This window comes from Trachinotus anak, unplaced genomic scaffold (assembly GCF_046630095.1).
Source record: "Trachinotus anak isolate AG129_WGS33_773 ecotype Australia unplaced genomic scaffold, CSIRO_AGI_Tana_v1 ptg000011l, whole genome shotgun sequence".
Taxonomy (NCBI): domain Eukaryota; kingdom Metazoa; phylum Chordata; class Actinopteri; order Carangiformes; family Carangidae; genus Trachinotus; species Trachinotus anak.
In genome coordinates this window covers 20,000,675-20,026,576 of record NW_027273862.1, presented here as the reverse complement: position 1 = coordinate 20,026,576, position 25,902 = coordinate 20,000,675, and the positions used below count along the sequence as shown (strand labels likewise).

Sequence of the window (25,902 nt, the reverse complement as noted above, 5' to 3'; positions counted from 1 at the left end):
GGGCGGGGCTCGGTCGTCATGGAGATTCAGTTCACCTGGTTGGCTGCACTATATAAGCAGGTGGTCATCAGCCAGTCTGTCTCCTTCTCGCTTCCTCTTTTCCTTTCCTGGCTCCGTTTTGTTTTGGTTTTGTTTTGTTTTGTTTCGTTTGTCTTTGACAATTTCCTTTTCGGCTCTTCCGGGATATAATTAAACTTTTTGGTAAAATAAAGTTTAGTCTTTGTGGTAATTTAACCCAGACTGGTTTATGTTACGCTGCCTCCAGTGGTAATGGGGGTTTGTTATTTAGGCATTTGGTGCTTTGGTATGGTTTCAAAACTGCAGACTCTGGGAAAATGGAGCTGGTAAGTATCATACATGAGTCTAGTGTGCTTGTCCCGGGGGAGAGCAATATTCTAGTCCTCTTGTCTCTGTTTTGGTTGACATTTGGTTAGTGTTACTCCATTGTGCAGTTTGTCCTTCTGGTTACTGGAGTCTTCTCCCATTGGGTTTTTGTAGCAGTCTAATAGTGAGATTATTGCAATAATCCATCACTAGTTTCCTGAGGACCACAGTTGATCTTACATAATTGTATGTCAGCCTAGGTTTAGGAGGAAACCCCAGTTTGTATGGGGTACTTTTTGGTTTTGTTGGGGCACATTGGGATTCAGTCCTTTCAGTATGTGGTTTTGCATCAGGTTTGTTTCATAGTGGGGGTTGGTTGCCTTCCTTTTTTTGTTGATTATGATTAAATTATGAGATACTAGGTCAGAATTAGACACAAGTCAAATATAATTTAGTCATAATTTAGTTAATAGCTCATAATTTTAACTTTAAATACTTTCATTTTGAAGGGAAAATTTCTTCCTTCTGGTTTTGCCTTTGCATTATCTGTCTCTGTGCTGGTGAATTCCCTTCGCACTCCCTGATGACTGGGGTATTTTGTCAAACTGGGTAGTTTCCGTCAACTAAAAGGCACACGTCATGTTTCCCATCCACCAACTGCACAGGATGCTGTCATAGTTTTATATGTATACATAGCAGTGGTTATGAATTATTAATTTATGACTATCCTGATGTCAGATACTGTCAGAGAAACTGCCAATAGCTGCACTTTGCTCTCTCATTTCTCCACTGTTAGTTGCTGCCAAACACTGAAAGTCTTGTTTAGGCAATCTAATGGCTTGGGGTGTACTTAACTGAGATCAACTAAACAATCTACAATCTCAATGATTCCACAAAAACAACGTCTGTGGTCTTGAGAGTGATGTAACTCACGATGACATTGTTTCAACAGATACAGTAGCATGAACAATACTCGGGGAACAAAGATTATTTTTTTCACTTGAAAATAAAAGAATGATACACTTGCCCTAATCATTTTATCAGTGACACTATCTTCCTACAACCCACAATGACTATATCTAACATTTAATGGGGCCACTAAAAACTGAACGTTAGACCCATAAGAGCAGTCTCATCTCAAGTCTATTCGGTAGTTGTCCTTCACATGAATGTTCTTTTACTGTTGCTTTATTAGACTCTTCTATTAAAAAAAAGGCAGACATCCTGCCAATTTGTAGTGCTAGCAAAACACAAACAATCCTGTAGTATTTTAGCATCGCCCTCCATTAAGGGCACAGCACATTGATCCAAAAGGAGAAGCCAGAACTTTATGCAAAGGCAACACATTGCAAACAACTGACCCTGGAAATCTTAGGTGGGTATAGATAGCACAGGGATAGATGTTAGTATTTTACAAATTCTTTGACAGCAGTTACTTTGTAATGAGGATGTACTCGGAGGAAATGGCAAATATTGGTCAGGCTGCGTACCTTCCTATTAGACCACAAGGGTGAGGTAGAAAATGAGTCTAAAAAAGGGGGAAGGAGGATTACACTGAGGTTTATGAGACTTGTGTTATTCACACAGCCTCACATGACTCACAAGACTCACTGATAAAACTGGGACTGCTACCATTGTACCAAATATAAAATTCAATTTGCAGAGAGGGAAGACAGAGACCACTGTATCAATCATAATGAGGCATTTCTTTCATGGCAGCTGAATGTAATGAAATGTGCTCTTTTTCAATTTCTGGAACTGTATATTGTGATTTGTCATGAGGCCATTGTTGTTATTGTTGCTGTCTAGTGTCTGTGATGTGGGATACTCAAATAAACAAATCAATTAATCAGTTAGACCTACTTTCAGTTTATTAACACAAAGACAGTTGTGCAAAATACGTCTCATAATTTGCTTTTCATCTGCAGACGGAAGTGAAAAAGAGAAATCCAGTCACAAGTTATGCCTAACACATTTCTGTTCTCCAGTTTTGAATATACAAAAAAAACTCTTATCAATATACAGCATGTGTATTTAGAAAAATAAAATAAAAATACAAAAGTAATACTGACAAAATTGCTGTACCACATACCACATTCTAAATGTAATGTACAAAATTACATCACAAATATAATTTGTGTAATTTCTTTTTTGTCATCAATCTGCCTTTTATTTATGACAATGACAGTTACTTTTGACCCTGACAGGTAGATCAAGATTTTTCCTCAGCTGTTTGAATATTATAATATCCTTATTATTCAAATCATTTTCCTGTATAGTGCTTACCATAATTGATTAAATCCTTGTAATGCAGGATTATAACAAATATTAAGCGTTCAGTATTTCTTTTAAAATGTTTTAAGTTCTCTAGTATCCCTTCTTCAATATTCTCATTTATGTGACCTTTGTTAGTCTACTTCAAACAACAGAAATTCAAATGTGGGCTCTTCAGTGTCAATGCAAGAAATATACTCACAAAAATGTGTCCCATTTAAATGGTTTGAATAAAGGAAAACTGTAGAGAGCAACTGGGATCCTTCTAACACCTTCTCAAATTTACAAGAGAAAACATTACCGTCAACATCTCACCACTGTCCTGAGGAGTCGGTGTCACAGCTTTACAGTGTCATGTGGCATTCATACCTGATGGTGATATGGTGAGAGACAGACAGAGAACGCAAGGACAACAGAGACTTTAAAATAAGAAAGGGAGTCACTGAGTGCTATTCTCCTGAGTGAGCCTCCAGGTCTGTGATCAGCACGTTTCCATCTGACTCCATGGCCTGGGAGCTGGTTTGTCTGTAATAAGCGCTGCCCAGCATAGGGATCCCACGAAAACGTGCAGAGTTCCTCTTGTATACAAACCACATCGCTCCTGCCAGCAGGGCAAAGATCAGCACGGCCACCAGCACTGCAGCGGCAATGACACCATGATGTAAACCTAAAATACACAACATGATAGTTTTTATGTAGTCATGCCTTTGTTTTGACGGGTGGTATGATGCCCCCCTCATTGAATTACATGTATAAAGATATAAACATAGATATATATTTGTAGCATACATCGCATTATATTACAGATTCTGTAAATGATGGATCACTTTCAGCATGTTTAATCATATACTGCATCTTCACTGCCTCACAGAGTGAAACAATGTCCTCATGCTTACGGCACCTATGGGACACATAATAAACATGTCTTGAGTGTTTAAATCTTTGAAATGAAGGTGCACTTTACCGTTTAGTGGTTCCACTTCCACCTCAGAAATGGCATCTACAAAAGAGTACATACATGTGAAATTTGATATAACTTATCACGTATCATCCTGGGTATTCAGAAAATGAGGTACGCCGACATTACGTCTCGAAAACTCATCGTCATTTAATGTGACCTTCAAAAATGGTGCAGCCATAATTATCAAAAGAAATGGCATGAAAACCTTATCACATGAACTGGAATGTCCAGCAATTTTGTCCACATTGTAGCTGTGTTTAATTCATAACAATTAAAACCTTTCACGCATGTAAACAGTATTGATTTTTTTGGACCCATAGCTTAAGATGGCCAACAAATATTCCAACACAGTATGTCGTATGAGTTCAATACAGGGGACCAAATATTCTTTCAGAAGGCCCCAGAGTTCCAACCTGAGATGATTTTGCAGACAAAGCCGAGCCGCTCGGTGCATCGTGACAGGTGCCACACTCCGTCAATCACCCTGGTAGTAACACAGGTATCTTGAGTCAGCAGCTTGGAGTCTGGGGCTTTACTGGGCCAGTTGGTGTAGTCCATAGGTGAACCATCCACCCAGGCCATCGAATCAGCTAAAAAGCAGAGGCCACGGTTTTATGAAACAGGAATGCAGGGGATTGTGAACATTTCATGGGTACAGGAGACTGACATGTTCTTACTGTCAATGTTGAAGTACATCCCCAACCATACGGTGTGGTGAAGGAACCCCGATGACCACAGCTGTTCCAGAACGAAACGATTCTCTGTCTCGCTCTCGATGGTCAGGACATCTGAGGTGTTGACTAGAAAGTGACAGAAAGCACAACAAACTCACAACTACTGTGCAGTTTAGCTTGATATTTTTGGAAAAAAAATATTAATTTGCTTATTAGATAAGAGGTTTTTTTTTTTTAAAGCACCCTCATGTTTGCACAGTCAATATAAAGTTAAAGCCAGCAGCCCATAAGCTGTCAGCAGACTTTACTATTTTTGTCAATTTCCTGCAAGCATCACTGCTAAGTAAGAACTCAAACACAGTTTCCTTCAAAGCCTAGTGCTTTTTTCTAAGCAGCTCCTACATTTGACCTGTAGGGGGAGTATGCATTCTATGTGGCAGATTACAGTGAGAGAGGCAACCAACTGTTTAAATTATTTTTCTAATTTTCAATTTCAATTTCATTTTTACCTTTCTGCCTGCAGTACTCTCTTGACTCTTCAAATGTAAGTTTCTGCGCCACAGGCTCAAAGTTGTAACAGCCATGTCCAAATTTCACCCACGTGGAGGGACACACCACCTCATATGATATAAATGGTTTATTGCCTGCGAGAGACAGCAGGAGAAAGGCAGACAATAGCAATGAATTTTCACATTATCAATATGAACAACAGAAAGAGATGCGTTGTGGAGCGCTGAGATTTTGTAATGTTTCACTGAAGCAACACTGACTTGGTGGAGCAACATGACACAGGGCTCCTGGCAGCAGAGTTTCACAGTCGGCTCTCCGCCAGCCTCCGTTCACGTCCATGTACACACAATCCCCTGTCACAAAGTCGTCGTCGTCGTCGGCTGCGTCCCAGTGTGTGTACACAGTGTCACTGCCATCTGACCACTGATAATTGATGCCATTCTGTAAGTAAGCGCAATCACCAGTGTGTCTGTCAATAAGTCACAGTTGTGGTAAAACTCTGCCAGTAACTCTCCATACTTATTTATAACGCAAGCTATTGCAGCAGTGGGTGTCAGTCTGTGTATGCACAGCAGTTTGATTACTAATCAGTTTGATTTGAGTTAGTGGTAATAATACCTACAGTTTGTAACAGCAGGTGGTAAAATTGTGCACTGTGTATGACACGGCTATGCTCTATATAGTGTCACTGGGTTTCTGTCACGTCAGGATTATGTACTGAATATAGATTTAGAATTTATTACAAAATCTAAAACTGAAATTAAAATACTTTTTACTTCCTTTCTTAACAAGGAAACAAAACACCCCGTGCTTTAGTTAGGGAGGTGTGTGTTTCTGTGGGAGATTCCAGCCACTGACTCACCAGACATGACACACACTCAGTTTTCCATGATATAATGATCAAGAAACATGATTCAAAGCAGTCATAATAGTAACACTCGAACAAAACACTGTACTTCTGTGTTAGTATTGAGATGGGATGCTTTGTGTATTAATGAGTGTAATAAAAGCTAAAAGAACATAATTATTGTAGGAGGTCCATGTGACAGAAACTGAACAATATCATGCAAGGTAAAAAATAAATAAATAAAAATAAAAGAGGCAGAGAGAGAATTGGTTCTCTCACTAAATGTGTTCATTTCTCTCCATGACTAATACATTCCACAGGGGCTCAGCAATACTTGAATCCAAATGTGAAGGCTCTGACTGTCTGCTGGGAAAACCACATGCCTGTGGATAGAATACCTCCACATGGTGAAAAGGCCAGGAGAAAAACCCCAGAGACATGTGAGACAACTGTAACTAGCTATCAGCAGGCATCTATATAAAGGAAACTGAAACTGACACATTAGGTGTCCATTTAAAGAATCCTTTAGGGCCTTGTACAGTTTAAATCTTCAGAAATTTCCATTTTATAACAGACTACAAAGTCTTGTCAGGTGGTGCATCATGGTAACCCAGGGCAACGTAGGACAGAAACTGAGATATTCAATCAAATGTTATTATTTTTCAGGATGTGCCATAAGAAACTAACTGTCACTGTTGCCAGTTTTAAGATGCTGATCACATGCTGACATGCACAAACTATGCTTTTGGTAAAGAAAGAAAGACCAAAGGCATATGAAAAGAATTAAACTACCGGTTTTTAAATGCACCTCATGCATACAGATGGGTATTATCTGCATTTCATGCTCATTAACCAGTATTAAAGGAATAGTTTTGGGAAATACGCTTTCTTGCTTTCTTGCTGAAAGTTAGACAAGAATACCACTGTCACGTTCATATATTAAATATTGAACTACAGCCAATAGATGGTACACTTAGCTTAGCATAAAGGCTGGCAGCAGGGGGGAAGCAGCTGTCCTGGCTGGGGTTCAAAGGTAATAAAAAAAACAACCAAAAAGCAAAAACCTACAACCTTGTCATAATCATGATCGTGAAACTCGGAAAGCTACTGCTCCCATCCAAGTAATAGTCTGGCATGTAATTACCTGGAAAATACAGCTTGTTGTCTTTACTTTGGTTTTTTTTACATGGTAATTAGGTAAGTGTAGGCGGATTCTTTCAACCTTTGGACAGAGCCAGTTCTTCCTCTGTTTCCAGTCGTGAAGCTAAGCTAAGTTAACAGGCTGCTGGCTGCAGCTCCGTATTTACCATACAGACATGAGAGTGGTATCAATCTTCTAACTCTTGTTAAAAAAAAGTGAATGAGCGTATTTTCCAAATGTCAAACCATTTCCTTTAAAAGATGAACCGTACAAAAACACCTATCTGACACAAACATACAGTGCAGAATGATACAATACATATTGCATGAGAGGATACATACGTCTTGACTATACAGTCCAATCCAGTGGGGGACTGCCAATCTATTGACAAGGACAGTAAGGAAAGCCTGGTGGTAGGCATCTGTAACGCTCACTAGGTCTGAATCATTCTCTATGCACAAATGCATCGCGTCGTACCAGCTCATGTTGCCAGACACAACCTTGTAGCTGCGGGTCCTGTACTCAATATTGTCAGGGAGAGGATGGTGATAGGAGTGGGTGGGGGGTCTGGATGTATCTGTAACAAGAGAAGAAGACCAAAGATAGGAGTGTGGGGAGAAGATAAGACACTGATCAGAATAATAACTTCAAGGTGGTAATGTATGTTGTAATTCTGTGGGTCATTTAATGGATGATTGATTAGCTGTCACGCACATCAATTAAAGGAATAGTTCAACATTTTTGACTTAGTCGCTTCCTTGCAATGAGTTAAAAAGTTGATCTGACTAGCAAGAAAGTGATTAAGTGCATTTCCCAAAATGTGGAATTATTCATTTATGGTTAACAATCAAAGAGTCACAATGGCAAAACATATGTGTAATACACCAATGTTGAAATATAACAAAATTTTCCTTTAAAGACATGTAAGGTAATAGAATATAGATGATGTAGGATTTACCATGAAAATGTATAAAATAAGAATCTCTCAGACTTAAATTGTACTTGTCTCATAATTGCACTGTGGTACAACTGACATTATTCACATATGACGATTGTGGAGTTCACTGGTAAATCACTGCAGCAAGGTGAAAGGTTTTCCGGGAATTTTCAGGGAACGCTAAGTTACCGGTACTCTTTGTTGTGCATTTAAGTGCCACCGTGTTTTCAATGCCACTGTAGTTCATGTGTTAAATGCAGTACTTTCAGTTTTATTAATCTCTGTTAACACACTGTGGCTGTCAGAAACGAAACCACCTGTCAGCACTCAAGATTCCAACCCAAGGTTAATTGACTTGCAGAAAGAGGAACAGTATGAAAGGCCATTCAGCAACAGAAAGCTATAGTAGTCTGACAACAGAAGAAAAAGAGAGATGTGCTGAAAAACCTTGGAGAGGTAATGAAAGGCAGACAATGAAAGAAGAACAAACTCACGGGATCTTACCTTGAGGTTTTTGACATACGAAACCATACCCACTCTCACTGCACTTCTCATCGTACCACTTCCCCGTCAGGTGGAAGTTGTGGTTGTTGGACAGTACAGCACACAGCGGCTCATCAGCAAATCCACTGAGCCACTCATCCTCCTGGGGGTGCATATACAACAAATCAGTGCACACAAGCCCATTCACAAAACACATTTCAGGAACATATGTTCTCTCAGTTCCCACATCTGAAGTTACAGTCACAGTTTGCATAGGTGAAATTGTGGATACAACTTTGTTCACATTATACAGTCACCTGGAACTGCTCAATGTGATTTATGTTCTTTTTTTATGCAAGAATAGCAAAGTTGGAGGAGTTATTTTGGGTTTCCAGCCCTCCAGAAGTAAAAGTCCTGATTTTTCTGCACAGACAATGTCAGGCAATAACTGTCCGTTACAGCACTTCCAAGTTTTTGATGTATGCAAATGTTTCCTGGCTGAATTTTCTGTTAATCATATTGTGTTTTGGGGATTTCTGGAATTATGATATAGTACTTTGTTTCTGGTTGCAGTGACAAAGCTGTGGCTGTATCTCTGAGTCACACCTCTTACTAGCCGCTCCAAAGTCCACAGTGGCCCAGGATCATGGTTATTGTAGTATTTAAAACCATCTACTACACCAAACAGGTATGGTAGATAGTGATGGATGTTCTCAGAAACAAAAAAAGTAATAGAAATGGATGAGCCTATAGTATTGTTAATTTATTTAGAAAACAAGAGAGTCAATGGGAATATCTAGTGTTACAAAATATTTCTGGAACCAGCAGCCTCTCCCACTTTGCTATTCTCCAGTATACTGGTTTTTGCACACAATGGCATTTTAAACAGCAGTTTTTGCAGAAAGCCCTACATTTGATTTGGTGATTCACACTAGATCTCCTTCCCTCTGCACCCAAAAGAATTAGAAAAAGGACATTCCTTAGGACATGACTCTTTTGTGGACTTCACACAGACAACAAATTACTGCATTTATAACAGTTAACAGCATATGTGCTTACAGTGAGATATCTCTTTGGTTCAATTGGAGACCAGTTGGTGTAGGTGACTGGTTTCCCATTGGTCCATTTCATGGTATCCTCATCCTGAAGACCAATCCACACACCTACAGAGCTGCCCTGGAGCAGCATGGTGATGTAGGCTGCGGAGATGATGGTGTGGCAACAGGAAAAAATTATAAAAACAAATTTAGAGCTTAACTCTTTTCTGACATGCCTACTAACAGGGCTAAAGAGATGCAGAAAATCTTGCCTGATGGTACTTGAAATATGAAATCAGCCATTCATCAGACAGTTGTACAGTTCACTTTACCTTGTTCAATCTCATCTTCTATAGCAACCAGCGAGCCTTCGAATGAAGAGCAGATGGACTGGGCATCTTTCCAACTCTTTCCCTCCTTCGGACTGCCGGGGAGGTGAAGTAGGAGGCACTGCCAACACACACACACACACGTCCCACGCAGAACATGAATATCACATTGTGAAAATGATTATTCACCTATCACCACTAGGACTTGTTTAGAGAGGTCAGGATTCAAAGTAAAAAGAAAATCCAAGCATGTGGTATTCTTTGACAGACAGAAGATGTAATTTCATATTCCTGGTGAAACACGAACAAAAACAGAAGTTTGGCAGATGATTTTCATCGAGAAGAGCTTAGCTCCTTATGATTAAATCTGGGGGACATAATGTGATGTTACAGAAGGCATTATCTTCTTTGCTCTTCATAGCTTGAAAAGGTACTTAAATGTATACTTGACAAGAGCTTGTGCCGTCAGTGTCTTTATAATACAAGAGCACTGGAAAGTGATGATACAGCCTAGGGCTAGCTGGTTAGCATGCTAAATTAAACAGAAGAGAAGACGCAATAGAGGCAAGAGTTAACATCGGCCTTGCTTTCCACCGCTCGAGACAGCTCTTGGTGAGGAATGAAGTTTGAAGCTGAACTCGCAACGGTTCTTTTAGACTAGTGAGTAAACAGCCGTAAATGCTAACGTTGGCTATGTAGCATAACAAAACTTAAAAATAGCTCTTTTAAAAGTAGATATGGCTGCACTTTAAACTAGGGGTTTAAGGTGCCAACAATGAACCACAAAGTCCCCGGTTCGACTGAGAGCCGGGAAACTTGTGTCATGTTGTTTCTCATCTCTCTCCCACATTTCCTGTCAACGCTCTAATGAAAGCAAAGGCATTTTTTTCCCATGTTTTATATTCAAGGAGAACAAGGACAGACATTGCTACAAGGCTTTCAGTTCAGTTTAATATGCAGGACACTTGCTAAACACTGCATCAATTTCACAGCAGTGGGACTCATCTGGTGCTACAAGGTAATCTGATAATCCATCGTATCAAGTTGCTTTAATATTTTTAACCGACTTTCTTCCTGAAGTTTTCTTTTGGTGAAAAAAAAAAATAGTTCTTGAGATGATTTTACATCTTTCTAAATGTTTTTTTTAACCCCAATATTGCATTGATGCTAGAAATAATCTACAATACAATAACATAATTTGAACAATGTAGTCATATATTCTAAAAGAAAACGTCCTTTCTGAAATCTAATACTAGATGAGTAGATGATTTTAGAGAAGGCCAGTTGGTTTTGGTCTTCACTGAAGTTGACTCAGCTTGAGCATCATCAGTTGGGGGTTATTCATGCAAGAACAGTGAATGTAAACACAAACATCCTGCTTCAATCTCAGGGGCAGTAGGGACACTAGAGAAGAACTGATTTGTGGGGAAGACGGCAGAAAATGAGCCACTTCTTCGCCCCACATTTTGCATTTATAAGCACTATATAAACATTTTATAAAAGGTAAATGGTAAATCACACACTATAATGTAGATGTAAGCAGACATTTTCACTTGAAATGGAAAGTGGTCTCAGACTTTTGGACCCCACTGTATTTGATATTACTACAACTGTGTTTTACTATATTGTGACTCATAATCTGTTCATAGACAAGACTCAATTTATGGGTTCCACTAGAAGGAGTTATGGTTGTTTACAAATAAACACTGGCATCTGCATGTGTTATAAACCATTTTCATACCTTTATATACTCTATAAAATGTGAAAACACTGATCATGATGTTTCAGTTTACAGGTTTCAAAATGTGTTCATTATTGATAAACCGTTGGTTGGTTAAAGTGGCAGCCACTATGGCTGACAATTAAGCCAGTGCAGAGGCACTTTAAAAGTCGTTTCTCAAAAAAAGATGCTCCACCAACAACCCTTTCTATGAAGCTGAAGGAGTGTATGTGTGTGCATGTCCAAGTGCGTGTCTGAACCTTGTGTCCAAAGTACAGCCATTTCTCCGGACATCCTCCAATGTAGTGTGGCTCCCTGGGAGTCTCCACCACAGACACAGTCTTTCTCTTGCACACATAGCCGTGGAGATCACTACATTTACTTGTTGACCACTTCCCTGCAACATACCAGGAAAACCTCAACATATTCTAGCTTGTACAAGTATACAGTACGTGCATCAGTTTGCGTTTCTTCATGTGCATGTGTTTACCTGTTGAAGAGGACATGGTCACACACAAACGATTTTTCCTAGGGCCACTACCGGAGCTCCAATCTGCCCAGTTCTGAAAGTCTAGCCCTGTCTTGTCACTCCACCTGCAAACAAATGCACAAATACTTACTGATGTCCTGGTCCTTATGAAACTGTCAGTGTGTTTTCATGCCTGCAACTAATGCTGTGTGGATCCTTGCCTATAATGGGTGCAGCTATTAAGACACAATCCTTCCTTCACACTAAGGGCACCCAATGCAGGGCTTTTTTTAATGCACAAGCTTAAACACATATAAAAACGTGTGGATGGAAACGCAATTATTGTTGTCTGACTCTAACATTTGTATATATTTACTACAATCTCATGGTTTTGCAGGGATTACTTCTCACCAACAGAATCCTTGATGCTGCAGATTCTGTAACAGCTCCCTTAAAGAGCGGAGCCTTTTCCACCAAATCTACCTGTGCAACCATTTGCAATCAATACAGTGTCTCTGACCAAAGCATGCTTCTGTGTGAGTGTTGTTTCTGGTCAGCAGCTTGCACCTGTGTTTCTCCGTTGCCTGTCTTTTGAACTTGTAACTTGTAATCAGTGGATCTGAGGCACTTGTAGTGCTTGTGCTGTAGGCTGCTCTCACACTACACTAGGATTAGTGCAACTTCACATACAAGCTCTTGGTAGTGACACATAGGTTATCTGTTTGTCTAGCCTAGCCTCTATTGTGTTTCGTTTGAGTGGATAAACAAAAAAGAAAGTCAGTTGACTTTTTTTATTTATTTTAGTTTTTTGTTTTTTTTGTTTTCTTAGACAGGTACATAGTTTATTAAAAACCCTGAGTTAGGATGCCTCTCTCGTTACATTTCATTTTTCTTTTTGTTTTTGGAGACATCTGCAGGCCCTTTTTTCTTTGTAGTTGAGATCTATTTCTTATTATATATATTCAGTTCAAGTTTTTTTTTAAATGCTTTGCCCTTACAATCATTTATTTTGTAGCCAAAAATTCAGTTGGCTTAATGTTGCTTTCCCAGCATAAGCACACAGCCTAAGTCCTACAAAACCCTCTAGGACTCACAAATGTATCTGCAATTTGTATCACGTTTCACAGTCATTTATGAAACAGTGCTCACACATCCACATTTTCTTTACTCACAATGTTGAACAAAGTGTCGACTGCTGTAATAGAATCAGTGGCAGCAACATCAAATGACTAACAAGCTCCCAAACATACACACCTGACCTCCTCTCCAGGGTGGCCCATGGACAAGCCGATCCACCAGTCAGTCGGGCCCAAGGAGAGCTGAGTGAAAGGGGAAGAGATGAAAAAGACCTTTACTTTGCTTTTACACTCCTCCTTTGCAACCTTGTCCTCATTGGACTGCAATGAGGACTTGAGCCTCTGTGACATGAGCAGCTATTCAGGCGCTCTCCTTGGCCCGTGCCTTTCCTCTTTCATCGCCTTGTTTTGTTCCTTTTTATCCCTCACAAGCCTCGACACCACAAGAGATTTCTTTAGTCTGGTCTAAAAGGCAGCTGCCAAACGGCCTCTCTTACTCACTATGTGCATGGGCACTCGAGCATGAAAGTGTCCACATATGAGGTACGTTTTAGCTTTTCAGCGTGTGTCTGTAAACACTTGAGTTCGTATGAGGGGTGAAGTGTGTCCACCAAATTGTTCAGGGACACACTTCCATTGTTCATGCACTTGTACATTTCTTTGGCTGAGTACTCCTGTGTGAAACTGTGTTCCTGCTCAAGCATCAACGCAGCTGACATCATTTTGATTATTTTGGTCATTGCGATTAGATGGTGGGAGTATTTGCGCCGGGAAAAACTAAATGTCAGATGATCTCTTAAAATCATGGTATGAGGAATAAATAGTTACGGAAAATAAAATTCACTAAAAAATTGTAACAGTTGGGTACCTCAAAAGAGATTACTATTCATAATATTATTTTGTCGGTTGAGTTTATTTTAATTAACTAATTAATTAATTCAGTTATATCTGTGCTGTCATATGCGCTACAACTATTACTTTTAATAAGTTGTATTGTTATTGTATTGTTGAGTAAAATACTTGATAGTGTGTGATGTGTTGATATCTTTAACTGAACTGTAGCTATGGTTTTTGATTAGAATGTTTTATGAGCATTATTTCTTAATTTTAAATCATTTGTTTTATTGTATTTGTGGTTTAAAATGTTCTATTCCTTTGCATTTATTTTATTTGTCCTTCTCTTTTACTTTATTAGTTTATTTATTTAGTTACTAGTCGCAAATTGTTTTAATGTCTACATTTGTATTGTCTTATTAACAGCTTCTCAGTGATCTGTCAAGCACCTTGAAATGTACTAACCTGTGCGAAAGGTACTTCACAAATATTGATTGTTTGATTGATTGATTTTACAAAAGAGCACACAAAGCAGTCTGGCAAAACTGAATTCCTGTGAATCTGTGGCTGTAACAGACCCGCCTCAAGCGCTCCTTCACAAAGTGCAGCTCCTCTCTGGAGTGAATGGACAGCAGGTATGCTCCCATCATCTGACAGGCCAGAGACACAGCATCCCAGTCAAAGGGCTGCTTCGCCAGCAGGTACTCAGCTCCACGGTAAAACACCCAGGGCTCGCTCTCTGTGGTGAAGCCGGGAGGACAATTATAATACAAGATACATTTTCAAATAATAAAATGGTTATAATGAGTTAATGTGCTGTTCTAATTGCTGACTGTTTACTACTCAGTAATGCCATTCCACATTTAAAAAACAGATTTTACTGACCCAGATTTCCTCAGAAAACAAACCTCTGTTACTGCAGACAACATTAAAACATCTGAACCCATGACAAAAAATCTTCAGATTTCTGCTTCGAGACTTTGCAACAGTACTGAAGCAGTTTTTTTTCATGTTTCATGTATGGGGACACAGCAGCAGGCTAAACCAATATACCTCAGTGCAGTCCTGATAAACTATGACAAGTGTTTACAAACTGCACAACACACAAGACCCTCAGTTCAGATGAAGAAAAAACTCACAAAAAGGTAAAAGAAAGGTGCCGTTTATCCTGAGTTGACAAAGGTAGCACAGTAGCAGAATTGTAATATGGAGAAAATGAAATGAAATGCTTTTATGTGGATTCAATGGTCAGTCAGCATGTTCTGCCAAATGATAAATGAATTTATTAATTTTACTTACGCTCAGTGTACCAATAGGGTTTTTTCAGTTTATCACCTGCAACATAAATCAGAGTTTTCTGAAATCAAATCAAAGGATTTGGTTTAGTTATAAGTCTGTGTGGAGAGTGTTGATGTTAAGGCGTTTACCTCTGGACAGCTTGCAGATCCACTCGTGTTTGGTATCACAGGGCTGCGGCATGAGAGCGTTGGTCAGGTCACTGTACACAGCACAGTCCCTCCTGTCGTCCTCCTCATTCTTATCCTCTATAAAGGACGTCACCACCTGCACAAAACCCGACACAAGACCAAGTCACAATGGATGAATCCTCTGAATTTTACTGAGTGTAAATGAGGCAGGCAGACATGTGTGTGCATGTGTGTGTGCTCACAGGAGAGCCGTCGGACCACTCCCAGACTCCAGGATGTTCAGGGTCTCTCTTGTTTAAACCCACCCAGAACCAGCGACCCTCTGTTCTAAAAGAGAGGAGCAGAACAAAAAAAACACACTGCAACACAAGTCCATCTGAGAAAGTCTTTTAACCTTTTGAGATTTCAACATCGACAACAGTTATTAAACTACTTCAAAACCCCCCTCTGGAAGGAAGCAATGTAAGGGAAATCTCTTATCACTTTACAGGTAATCATTTATGGTGATATAATGTAAACTGTTTGAGACAATTTCCATAAATAAAATATCCAGAAAAAAGTGTCTGTTTTTGGATAATCTAGTGAAAATAACTGACAAATCAAGGTATTTCGTCACAATGATGCAAAATCAAAGGGATAGATAACTTGTTAAGAATGACATAACCCTTGACAAATTCCTGTCATCTCACAGTATATACCATCATAAAGCCCAACTCTAAGTCTCACTAGAGTCTACAAAACTTTTGAATTACACAGTTATAAGGAAAAAAAACTTAAAATGTATTTAGCTATATGATTTATCAAGGTGGTGTTTACCTGGTAGAAAAGAAATCATCTGTGCCAGATTTCAAAATAATCCCAAACCACAATTTATCTTCAAAAGTCACAGTAATTAATTTCTATACTCTGTGCCCTCTGCACATAAAATAAAAACAACCTCAACTGATGCATTTATCAGTCCCAAGAACATTCCTGCATTGATGAGGCCCGGAGGGCTGTACCAACCCTTCAAACATGGTACCGAGGAGCTGCTTGACAAACACCTGCTCCTCATAGTGGTAAAAACTGGCCAGCTGAGCCCCGAGGGCCTGGCAGAAGAAGTCTGCCTCCACCCAGGAACGTTTCATCAGGACTTTTTCATCATGGAACACCTAGAAGAGCAAAACGCAGTGTCAGCCAGGAGTTACAGGATCAATGGCAGAAAACTGCAGAAATGCATCATATATATGAGAACCATTTCTTTTTTTGGTATTTCCTTGTGTATATTTTTATATATTTTACTCAGTAGTTTCAATATTTTTCTATATTTATAAGGGAAGAATGACACACCATAATTTCAAATCCAATCTAAATCATTACATTTACAGGGGGGAATCAAAGGAACACTAGCTTTATATCCCTGCAGCAAATAAACCACATTTCTTCTCAATTAAAATCATTTTAATTAAGCCCGGTATTTCGAACAAGCATCACAGTTAGCTGTAGTAGACCCTGAGTCCTGTCTAATCAGTAACAAGTCTGATAGCCAATTATGTTTTATGGATTCTATTTTAAGTACAAATGACATAAAACAGGCTCTACCTTTTTAAGTGTGTCAATTTTCTGTTTATTTTTTTAGTCCTCTGCTGAAGTGAATTGAATAGCAGTCAAAACCTCACTTTTGAGGTTTTGACTGCTGGTTTGGCAAAACAAAACATCTGGAGACTTCAGAATGGACTCCGGGAAATGTGAGGGACATTTTTCACGATTTTAATGACTTTTCAATGACTAAAATGATTCATCTGCTAATTGAGATGAATTCATAATGAAAATATTTCTGCAATCCTTGTGGAAATCAGAAATTATGAAGATAGATTTCCTACAGGTCTGAATGTGAATACGTTTTTTTTTTTTTTTTGTGTTAGACTGGTGTCTGGTCCAGACGGTGCTCTGCCTACAGTCCAGTGTGTGCTGAGAAAGGCTAGAATGGGTGCAATAGTTTGGAAAAGCAAATATTACATTAAGTATTTTTCTGTCACTGTTGGCGAGGGTCTACTTATGACTACCAGGGTAATGTTTCACCTAAAAAACTTCCCCTCATACAAGCTGATGCACCTTGATTAAAAAAGAAAGGTTAGAGAGAGGATAAAGGATGAATCAGAAGCATGAGTCAGTAGAGAGAAGAGAGAAAAGATAAGGATGATTCAACCTTAAAACAGAGGAGCAGCCCAGAGTGTGATTCCCACCCTGGAGGACAGGGGGCATAGGCGTCAATGTGGTGCTCTGGCAGCTGGAGATCGTGGTAACTGCTGACACTCTGCTTGCACACTGACAAGGCCTTGTGGGTCCTGCAGTCTTTCACCTCCCAGTGACCCAGCGCAGGTCCACCTGACATAGCAACACAGCCACCAGCACTGGCTATAAGGAAATAAACAGGAAAGGAGAAGGTGACGTAGTTATACATGAGGAGGGAAAAACGTGTAAACACAATCACAGCATTCATAGTTATAATAAGCAAACAAAAATATGGCTACCTGGCTGGTGTTTGTTCCAGTTTGTGAAAGTGAGAGGCAGAGCGGAGCCGTTGTGAGGAAGCCAGCTGTACTTTCCCTGCTCCTCCTGGTCCACAAGGTCGATCCAGTAAGACAAACTACTGTTGGCCCCTCGCTCACTCAGCAAACTGTTGATAAATGCCTGCTCAAACCTGCCAGCATGGAGAAGAAGAGAGGAGAGGAGAGGAGAGTCAAATGCTGCCACAACCTAATTTTCAACACAATAAATAATTTGCTCAATAAACCACCTGTTTTCCACAGTAAGAAGAGGAGCCTTGCAGTAATATCCCATCTGTGCGTCTTCATAGCTCTGTTCATGGCTGGTCACCATGTAGCAGGAATGGCCGTGTCGTTTCCAGCCCTAAAAAAAAAAAAAGAAATCAACTAATCAAACCTCATGTTATGTTGTATGTCAAACTACATCTTTATTCTATATTGCACAAGATAAGAAAAATGTATCAATCAAAATTAAGTTTTTTTTTCATGTTCATGTTGAGCAGGTTGTGCAGGTATAATGTTTACCATTTTCACCATCTTAGTTTAGCATGTCAGCATACTAATATTTGCCAATAGAACTTACTACAAAGTACAGCAGAGTTGGACAGGAATATTGTGCGTTTTTGCAGGTATCTGTGTATCTTCTAAGGACCGTGACTGTCTGTGCTAGCAGATTTCACAGTAAATCAGCCTAAAGTTTCACTCTAAATCAAAAGAAGTCAATCTCATGGTGGCAGTAGCAGGATGACCACTCATTAGAATTTGCCCTCTAGGCATCATAAACGTCATAACAATCTATCCAATAACCGTTCGAGATATTTAAGTCCGCAGCCAAGTGGTGGCCCAGCGACTCCCAATGCCATCCATACAATCACACTGCTAGCATGGCTAAAAATAAATGTATGTATTGTATTTCTCATGGTGAAGTTTCCTTTTGGCATCAGTTCCAAACTCAAATATCATATGTGCACTACTATGGAAGACTGACCCAGCCCTAATCTGGAGTGAAGGTGTATGCAAGTGTATGCCTGTGTTAGGCTGTGTCGTGGGGGTGTTTTGGCAAGTGGTGTCAATTTGCTCCCCCTCTAACCCCTATATCACATCTACCCCCCCTTCTCTCTATGCTTTGGGGGGAGAAGGCCAACACTAACATTTACATGGAAAAAGGGTTCAAAGATTTATTTTAAGCTGGAGTATGAAACGCTTTTGTACTGCTGATGGTGTCATTTCAAGGACACTTAGTTAAACATTTCACATCATCACCTGGATTGGCCGATTGTACAACACAGACAATGAAGAAACTGAAGAAGAAAATGTAGTTTTGTCTGCTAAAACACAAGCAGGAATCACCAGAGACAGCTCGAAGCATGCCCACTGATGCTCTGCCTTCAGGGCTTGTTTTTGATTCATGTTCCAGGGTATGAGGGAGCCCAGTGACTCAGGAGACTGATATTCTTGTAAACAGAGTCAAGGAGCAACATGAATGCCAGACAATACGTCAGCAGTTGAGTGAATCAGCTCATTGTGCTTGCGAGGGGGGCAGCTTGCTCAGAAGTTGAACTGCTACAGGCGTGTGGCTCCGCCTGGTGCACGTCCTGATCTGTATGGAGCTATTGTAACGCAGCACAGCAAATCATCTGTTCACTTTTCCTGATCAGCATGTGGTCAAAGCATAAAAATGTCATTTTATCAAGTTAACAATTCAGATTTTCTGCAAATCATTAGCTTATGTGAGAAACTATGAGGTCATTTTCACTGTATGGAAGTAACGCTTTTAACTGACATAAGCATTTTTCACACCAATGGAGCCCCTTACAAAGCAAATACATGAACATACAAAAGCAGGTGTTATCAAAGGTAAATCATTATGAAACAACATGAAACCATGTAAAATCTTATCGGGGTAGATTAAGAAAATGAAGAGCTACGTAATCATGTAGTGTGAGAGGTTGGTTTTGCTTCAAAGTGAGCTCAGAGGTTGAGCTGCTGTACAAAACTGTGTCACTGGATGACAGGGTTTCCTGGTCTTGCTCAAAGACACTTCAGGCACTGGGCACATGCTGACCTGGATGTATGTGCGTGGACTTATGCGTAAGTGTTGCTACCTCAGGACAACCCTCATCCCAGGATCCAGGGTGATGACCAGGATTCAGGCTTCCTCTCCTGCACACAGCAGGCAGCCGTTCATCACATGAAGCTAAAAGCCAGTTACCCTCCTGTGAAAAGGAGAAACATTTTACTCTCACACGGACAGAACCCGATGAATGCTTACAAAAATCATAAAGGGATTAGAGCCGAAACAATTCGACAGTTAATTAATTACTTAATAGAAAGAAAACAAATAATAATCATTAAACGCAGCCCTAAAAGAGATTAATTCAAACTCAAACACACTTGTTATACTTGAGCTTTAAGAGAGTTTTTACATAAAAGAAACACCAACACCATGTTTCCCACCTTCCTGTTTGCTTTGGCACAGAGTGCTGCATCTGTTAGGTTGTAAGGAGGGTGATAATGATGCCAGAGAGTCAGAGTTACTGGTGAGCCATCAGACCACTCCACAGTTGGCGAGGATGCCCGTTTCAGGAGACCGATCCACACCTCTGTGCTCTCCCCAGAAACTATGAAACACGTAGACACGCACACACCATGGAATTCACAAAAATAATACAATAAAAAATAAAATTAAAAAATATATTAAAAATTTAATTATCTTTAGTATCTGTATTGCATGATGCTCCTTACAGTTAGCCAGGAGGTTGAGCAGCATTTCCACCTCAGACAGTGAGTTGAGGGTGGTGAGGTTTGCCCCATGAGAGCCACAGGCCCGGGTAGATTCCTCCCAGCTCCCTGCCTCAGTTTCTGACAGGACCCGGTAGCAGTAACCATTATGAGGCCACCAGCCGTCAGCACACTCTGTATGGATATACTGCCAGTTCTCTGTAAGAGGAAGAAAAATCAGGAAAGGAGAGGAGGAAAAATCTGAATAGGACAGACCAGAGTAACACACTTTTTACAACACAAATTCACAGCAGACATTGTTTTGGTCTAGCCGCCAACGGCGCTGTAGAGAGAAAGGTCAAAAGTTCATTCCCCAGATGCAGTACAGCTGTTGAGGCCAAGAGCTACACAAGCTAAAAAAGCCTCTCGAACATTTTGCACTCTGACTCATAATTCATCCCTGCCACAGTCAAGACACCTGTGATGAAGCAGTTTGCATGTCAGGTATTAATGCAATGTGTGAGTGTGTGTGTGTGTGTGCAAACACTCTCACCTAGTGGCTCGGCTCTCCTTGTATTGTTCGGTGTCTTCTTACAGATGTAAGGCAGAGCAGACTCACAGGAAAGACTCTGCCAGTGGCCCTCGAAGGCTGAGTTGTACACTCCACACTGTCTGTTGTCTTGTAGCGGGTTGGCAGGCAGAGCTGATGGGAACACAGTGATGGGATCACTTCAGTTTCTACAGTTTGTTTTGTAACCTTTTCAGTTTCTTGACACTGGCTTTACTTTAATGCGTTTCAGGCCCTGAACGCCACATATTGCAATTATTAACTGTGTAATAATGATGATTGCAAAATCTACCAATTTTTCTCACTTATCTATTTTCTTTTCTTCTATTGTTATTAAACGCAACAAATAACATGTAGAAAAGCATTGGTAACTCTTTGCCACAAACTGAGCTTGCACATTGCACATGATCAAGGTATAACACAGAAATGACCAAAGCATTTTTATTATTATGCCAAATAAAGAAATGTCATATCTTAAATGTTATATGGGCTACGCAAAAATATATTCCTTTGTGCCATCATTCAAGTTTGAGATGTCTCTTTTATATATTTTTTTTCTTTGATGGGTCTATGAAACCTGTTTAAAATCTTAAATTTTGATTTGGATCACACATCTACAAATATACTCACATGTCAATTCCATGTAAACTTCTTCTCAATATAATAATGGAATATTTATTTATTATATAACAAGACTAAGAATTGGCAGCTGTGCTAGCAGCTCTGAGAGGCTGTACCTGTAACATTCCTACAGTGATAACATAACATTTCCATGTTTAGCAGGTATACATTTACCATGTCCACCGTGCTGATTTAGCGTGTTAGCATGCTAATATTTGCTAATTAGCACAAAATACAAAGTATGACTGACTTCAGAGCAACCTTTTCCTTTGTATGAGTAAAGTTGCAGGATTCACATTATGTGCATTGAATTGCCCGCTGACAATGACAATGCGTTGTATTGGAGTAAAAAAATAATCAGTACCTGTGGTCAAACTGACCAATGACAGAGGTGCTCCATCAGACCACTGCCACCCCCGACCATCCTTCAGGTGGTTCAGCCCGATCCACACCATCGCTCCAACACTTGCCAGTCGATCTACCACGAGATACAAAAACATGAATGTTCTATAAAAAAAAAAAAAAAAAAAAAACGGGGTCCTGGTAAACTATCGACTAGTCTCAGATATCACTGTGGGATTTAAAAAAAACTAAATCAGGGCAGAAGATAGTGATATAGAGCCATAGGAGGAGATATAAAATAACTAAGAATAATAAGAATCTGCACAGACCCCGTGTCTCATTTAGCAAGAAAAATATCAACATCATCTCTGTGTGTGTTTTCTACCAGATGCCTACCTCTGATGTACCTGTGCTCTGCCAGGCTGGTGATGCTCAGCAGGTTTCCACCTTGAGCCTGGCAGGTTGACAGTGCCTGGCTCCAGGTGAGGATGGTGTACAAGTTGAACTGGTAACATGCATGCAGCTCCTGGTTTGACTCCCAGAAATGCTCACAACTGGAATCTATGAATAAAGCTATTGTTTAAAAGGCCAGTAGAATTTTGAAAATGTTTAAAGGTATGGTTCATTTTCAGTTTTAATTAAACAAATCTCAGTGAGTCAAATTTAACATTTACATGGCAAAAAGTAAGTGGACACCCAATCATTATACCCTTATGTAATGCCTGATTCCTTCCAAAACCAAGGGCATGAATATGTTTCCAACAGCCTTCTGGAAAGGTTTTCCACAAGACTTTCAGACTTGGCTGCAGGGATTTCCCCCTATTCAGCCACAGGAGGGATTATGAAGTTGAGCACTGATGTTGGGTGATTGGCTCACAGGTGGAGTTGTAGTTTATCCTACAGTTGTTGGATGGGTTTGAGTTCAGGGCTCTGTTTAGGTCAATCATGTCCTTCCACAGTAAAATCTCAGAAAATCTTTGCATTCTGGACTTCGCTTTGTGGATGGGGTGTTACAATGTTGACATGGGAGGTGTCCACATACTTAAGGCAAAGTAGTCTATTTACTCAAGTTCCTTTCTTCCTCCGGTGTGGTGTTTTACCTAGCACAGGACAGAAGCCCCATCTTTCAGCCTCATCATAGCGAGTGGTGGTAGCACACCACGGGAGATGGTCCTCACGCCCCTCCGTCGTGCACTCAAAGTACCATTTGTTGTTGTATTTAAAGGGAAAAGCACAGGGCATGCCATGTGCATTCCCCAACAAAGTGTGGATGTCTGCAAGTAAAACACACCCAGTATAGATTAAAAACACAAATGTCCTGTGCGGACGAGATTGAGAGTAACGAAAAAGACTGTTGCGTTGTTGTAAAATGTCACCAATGAGCTGCTGCAGGATATTTTAGGTGTTTACCTTCATATGGATGTGAACAGGGCCCTTCTCTAGGAGTGTTGTACCTTTTCCACTCATGATAAGAGTTTTTTTTTACTACCAACAAACGTCCAGCCACAGCCACCCTCCACTGGGATGGCCCGTACAGCATGCTCCCACTGCAGCGCCACCACAGCATGGGGAGGGCCATGTCACACTCGAATAAGCCGAGAGGCTGCGTCGTGTCTGAAATGTTGAGGCCCAGACACGTGCTGGTGCCCAGATTGAAGAGGCGATGTCGGGAGACCCACTTCCACAGCATGCGGCGCGTTGGTCGCTCGCAGTCCTCTAGCACCAGGTTGGAGCGATCCACTGTGACGCAGCGTTTCAGCGGCTCACTCTCCAGGATAAAGATACCCTTTTCTGGAAAGAGATGGGCGAAGGGTGAGGAGAAGAGGATGAATTAAGCCGAAGTGGTGGGAAAGAGAGGAGGGGCGGGGGTATGAAGAGAAGAGGGGTGTGAGATATAGGGGAGGAAATGATGTGAACGTGTACCACAGACAGGGGAGGATCGGTAGATTTGCCGAGTGTGAGCAAAAAAAGTGTAGATTAACATACAGAATGATGGCATACTACATCAGCGAGATGCGAAGGGTCTGTATATTGTATATATTTATAGATCACCTCTTTGATGTTTCTCCACCATATTGGAGCAATGTTGAATGAATGGATGAAAGCCTGGGGGAACACTTTGTCCTCCAAAATAAACACATTTCTTAGTGTAAGTGGATACTCTCACAAAACAGAGGATGTATGAGTGTAAACAAGTGGCAGTGGTGAAAACAACTGGAGGAATTATCTCTTCCTTCATGCCACTGCTGCATACTGGAGAAGAACAGCACAGAGTGTATGTTACCAGATCTAAATGAAATATTAACATTGCTTGTTTACATTTTACATAGTTGTAAAACTGATTTAACTTTAGATACGATTTAAAAACTAGGAATGCAACCATCAGTTAATTTCTCTTTTTGGAAAAACTTTTTTGATTGATGGATCAAACAATCATTTTAGTCTATAAGATATTAGAAAACAACTATTTTTCTCACAATTTCTCAACTCAAGGTGACATTCAATTTATTTGTTTTGTCCGGCCAACAGCCCAAAAGTATTCAATTCACAGTTGAGACTGGAGATATTAAAACAGCTGAAGCCAGAGGAAGTGAGCCCTTTTCGTTGAGGCTGTCATGATGCCTCAATTATCAGAATTGCTGCCATTTATTTTCTGTTGATCAATGAATCATTTCATCAGTTGTCTCAACTCAACTCGAACTCAACATGCATTGTCATGGTGCAGCACACCCTCACACATGAGGAGCTGGAATCAGTGAATGTGTGACATTACCCTCCAGTAAACACACCGATTTTCAAAAGTGCCACTGACATTCACCTTCACTTCCCCAGAGAGAGAGAGGGGGCTTTTATGCAGCTGCTGAGCTGTCTCTTTCTCTTTTTCTCCACAGATAATAGAGATCTCTGCGGGCAATGTGAGCCCGCTGCAGCAAACTGTGGTCCAGAGGCCACAAGGAGATTTGAGGAACACTTTCATACTTTAAAACTGAGGAATCGGTTCATTTCGAAAATCGGCACAACACCACGACAACACGCAATGATCGTTTTGCTTTTCCCAGATACTTTTCAGAACAGCTATATAGTGTCTACGCTGTTAAAGGCATAAGACGACATGCACCGTGGAGTCTTCCTGCAGGAGCCCGTTAAAAGGACCCAGCAGCAGCCGGATAACTTACTGTAAAACTCCACGAGTTGCTTTTTGCCCAGGACCTCATCGTCCTCCTCGGTGACACACACGCAGCTTTTCGCCAGAAACACTGTTACACAAATAGTTGCCACAACAGCCGCGGAGCCGATGCAACGAAACAACCGTGTTAACATTTCGCCGGCGGGATGCAACGTTGGAGTGCAAATGTCCGCACATTCCGAGGCTCCCGGTCAGAGAGTATTTCGGGCTCGCAGCTTTTCCCTCGTAGAAAACTTAGGCCGAGTGAAGTTTTTCAGCAGGGGACCAGCGACGTCACGTCTGACGGAAGAGCTGCAGCTGCTCCCCGGTCTGGAGGCTGCATTCCTGCCGCTCCGGTCTGCTCTCACTGGGACACAGCCATGACGAATAATAACACAAATACAGCTTGATTTAGACACAACAAACAAACAAACAAACAGATACATGGATGGATAGATTCCCAGTCCCACTTTTCCAGTATCACACTGTTAAAGTAGTTATTTGTGTTACTGAAGTAAAAGGGTGGATGTATTTGCAGGAAACTGAACTTAAAATATTGAAAATTAAAAGTCCTCAGTGCGGAAAAGCAGGATTTTATTGCTGTATCTCGATGAGTTGGAGCTAGTTTTAGTTACTGTGAATTAGACAGAGTTGGTTTCATGAACTGTTATCAGCCCTAATTTAGCTGGATTTACCTGTTTTGGGGCCCTGGGGTAAAACAAGTACAGTGCACACAGTAACCAGTACTCCTGCACTGTACTGTCTGACCCCAGAGAAACACAACTTCATTTAGGAAAATGCACCATGTGAGCACAATGAAAGATGGAATTAGACTTTGACACAGATCCCTTCCACAAGACAAGGTCACAAGAATACACAATAACGCACGATCCTGGTGCAATTTCAGTTTGTT

The 25,902-nt window shown here is 40.5% G+C and overlaps 1 protein-coding gene across 1 annotated transcript; it reads right to left on the bottom strand.

Moving 5' to 3' along the window:
- Positions 1-2,173: 2,173 nt before the first annotated feature.
- pla2r1 (phospholipase A2 receptor 1) lies at positions 2,174-25,837 on the bottom strand. Its single transcript, XM_071488781.1, has 30 exons — positions 25,000-25,837; positions 23,234-23,614; positions 22,924-23,097; positions 22,220-22,384; positions 21,846-21,959; positions 20,846-20,995; positions 20,317-20,511; positions 20,029-20,192; positions 19,677-19,787; positions 17,823-17,935; positions 17,557-17,726; positions 17,232-17,440; positions 16,049-16,194; positions 15,286-15,370; positions 15,044-15,179; positions 14,916-14,951; positions 14,195-14,355; positions 12,961-13,025; positions 11,728-11,831; positions 11,498-11,634; positions 9,521-9,638; positions 9,211-9,350; positions 8,173-8,314; positions 7,073-7,308; positions 5,004-5,184; positions 4,743-4,877; positions 4,237-4,359; positions 3,973-4,149; positions 3,563-3,598; positions 2,174-3,265 (listed from the first exon to the last, which is right to left on the bottom strand). The coding sequence occupies exons 1-30, from the start codon at positions 25,142-25,144 to the stop codon at positions 3,048-3,050; spliced, it is 4,467 nt and encodes a 1,488-aa protein (XP_071344882.1). The 5' UTR covers positions 25,145-25,837; the 3' UTR covers positions 2,174-3,047.
- Positions 25,838-25,902: the final 65 nt, after the last annotated feature.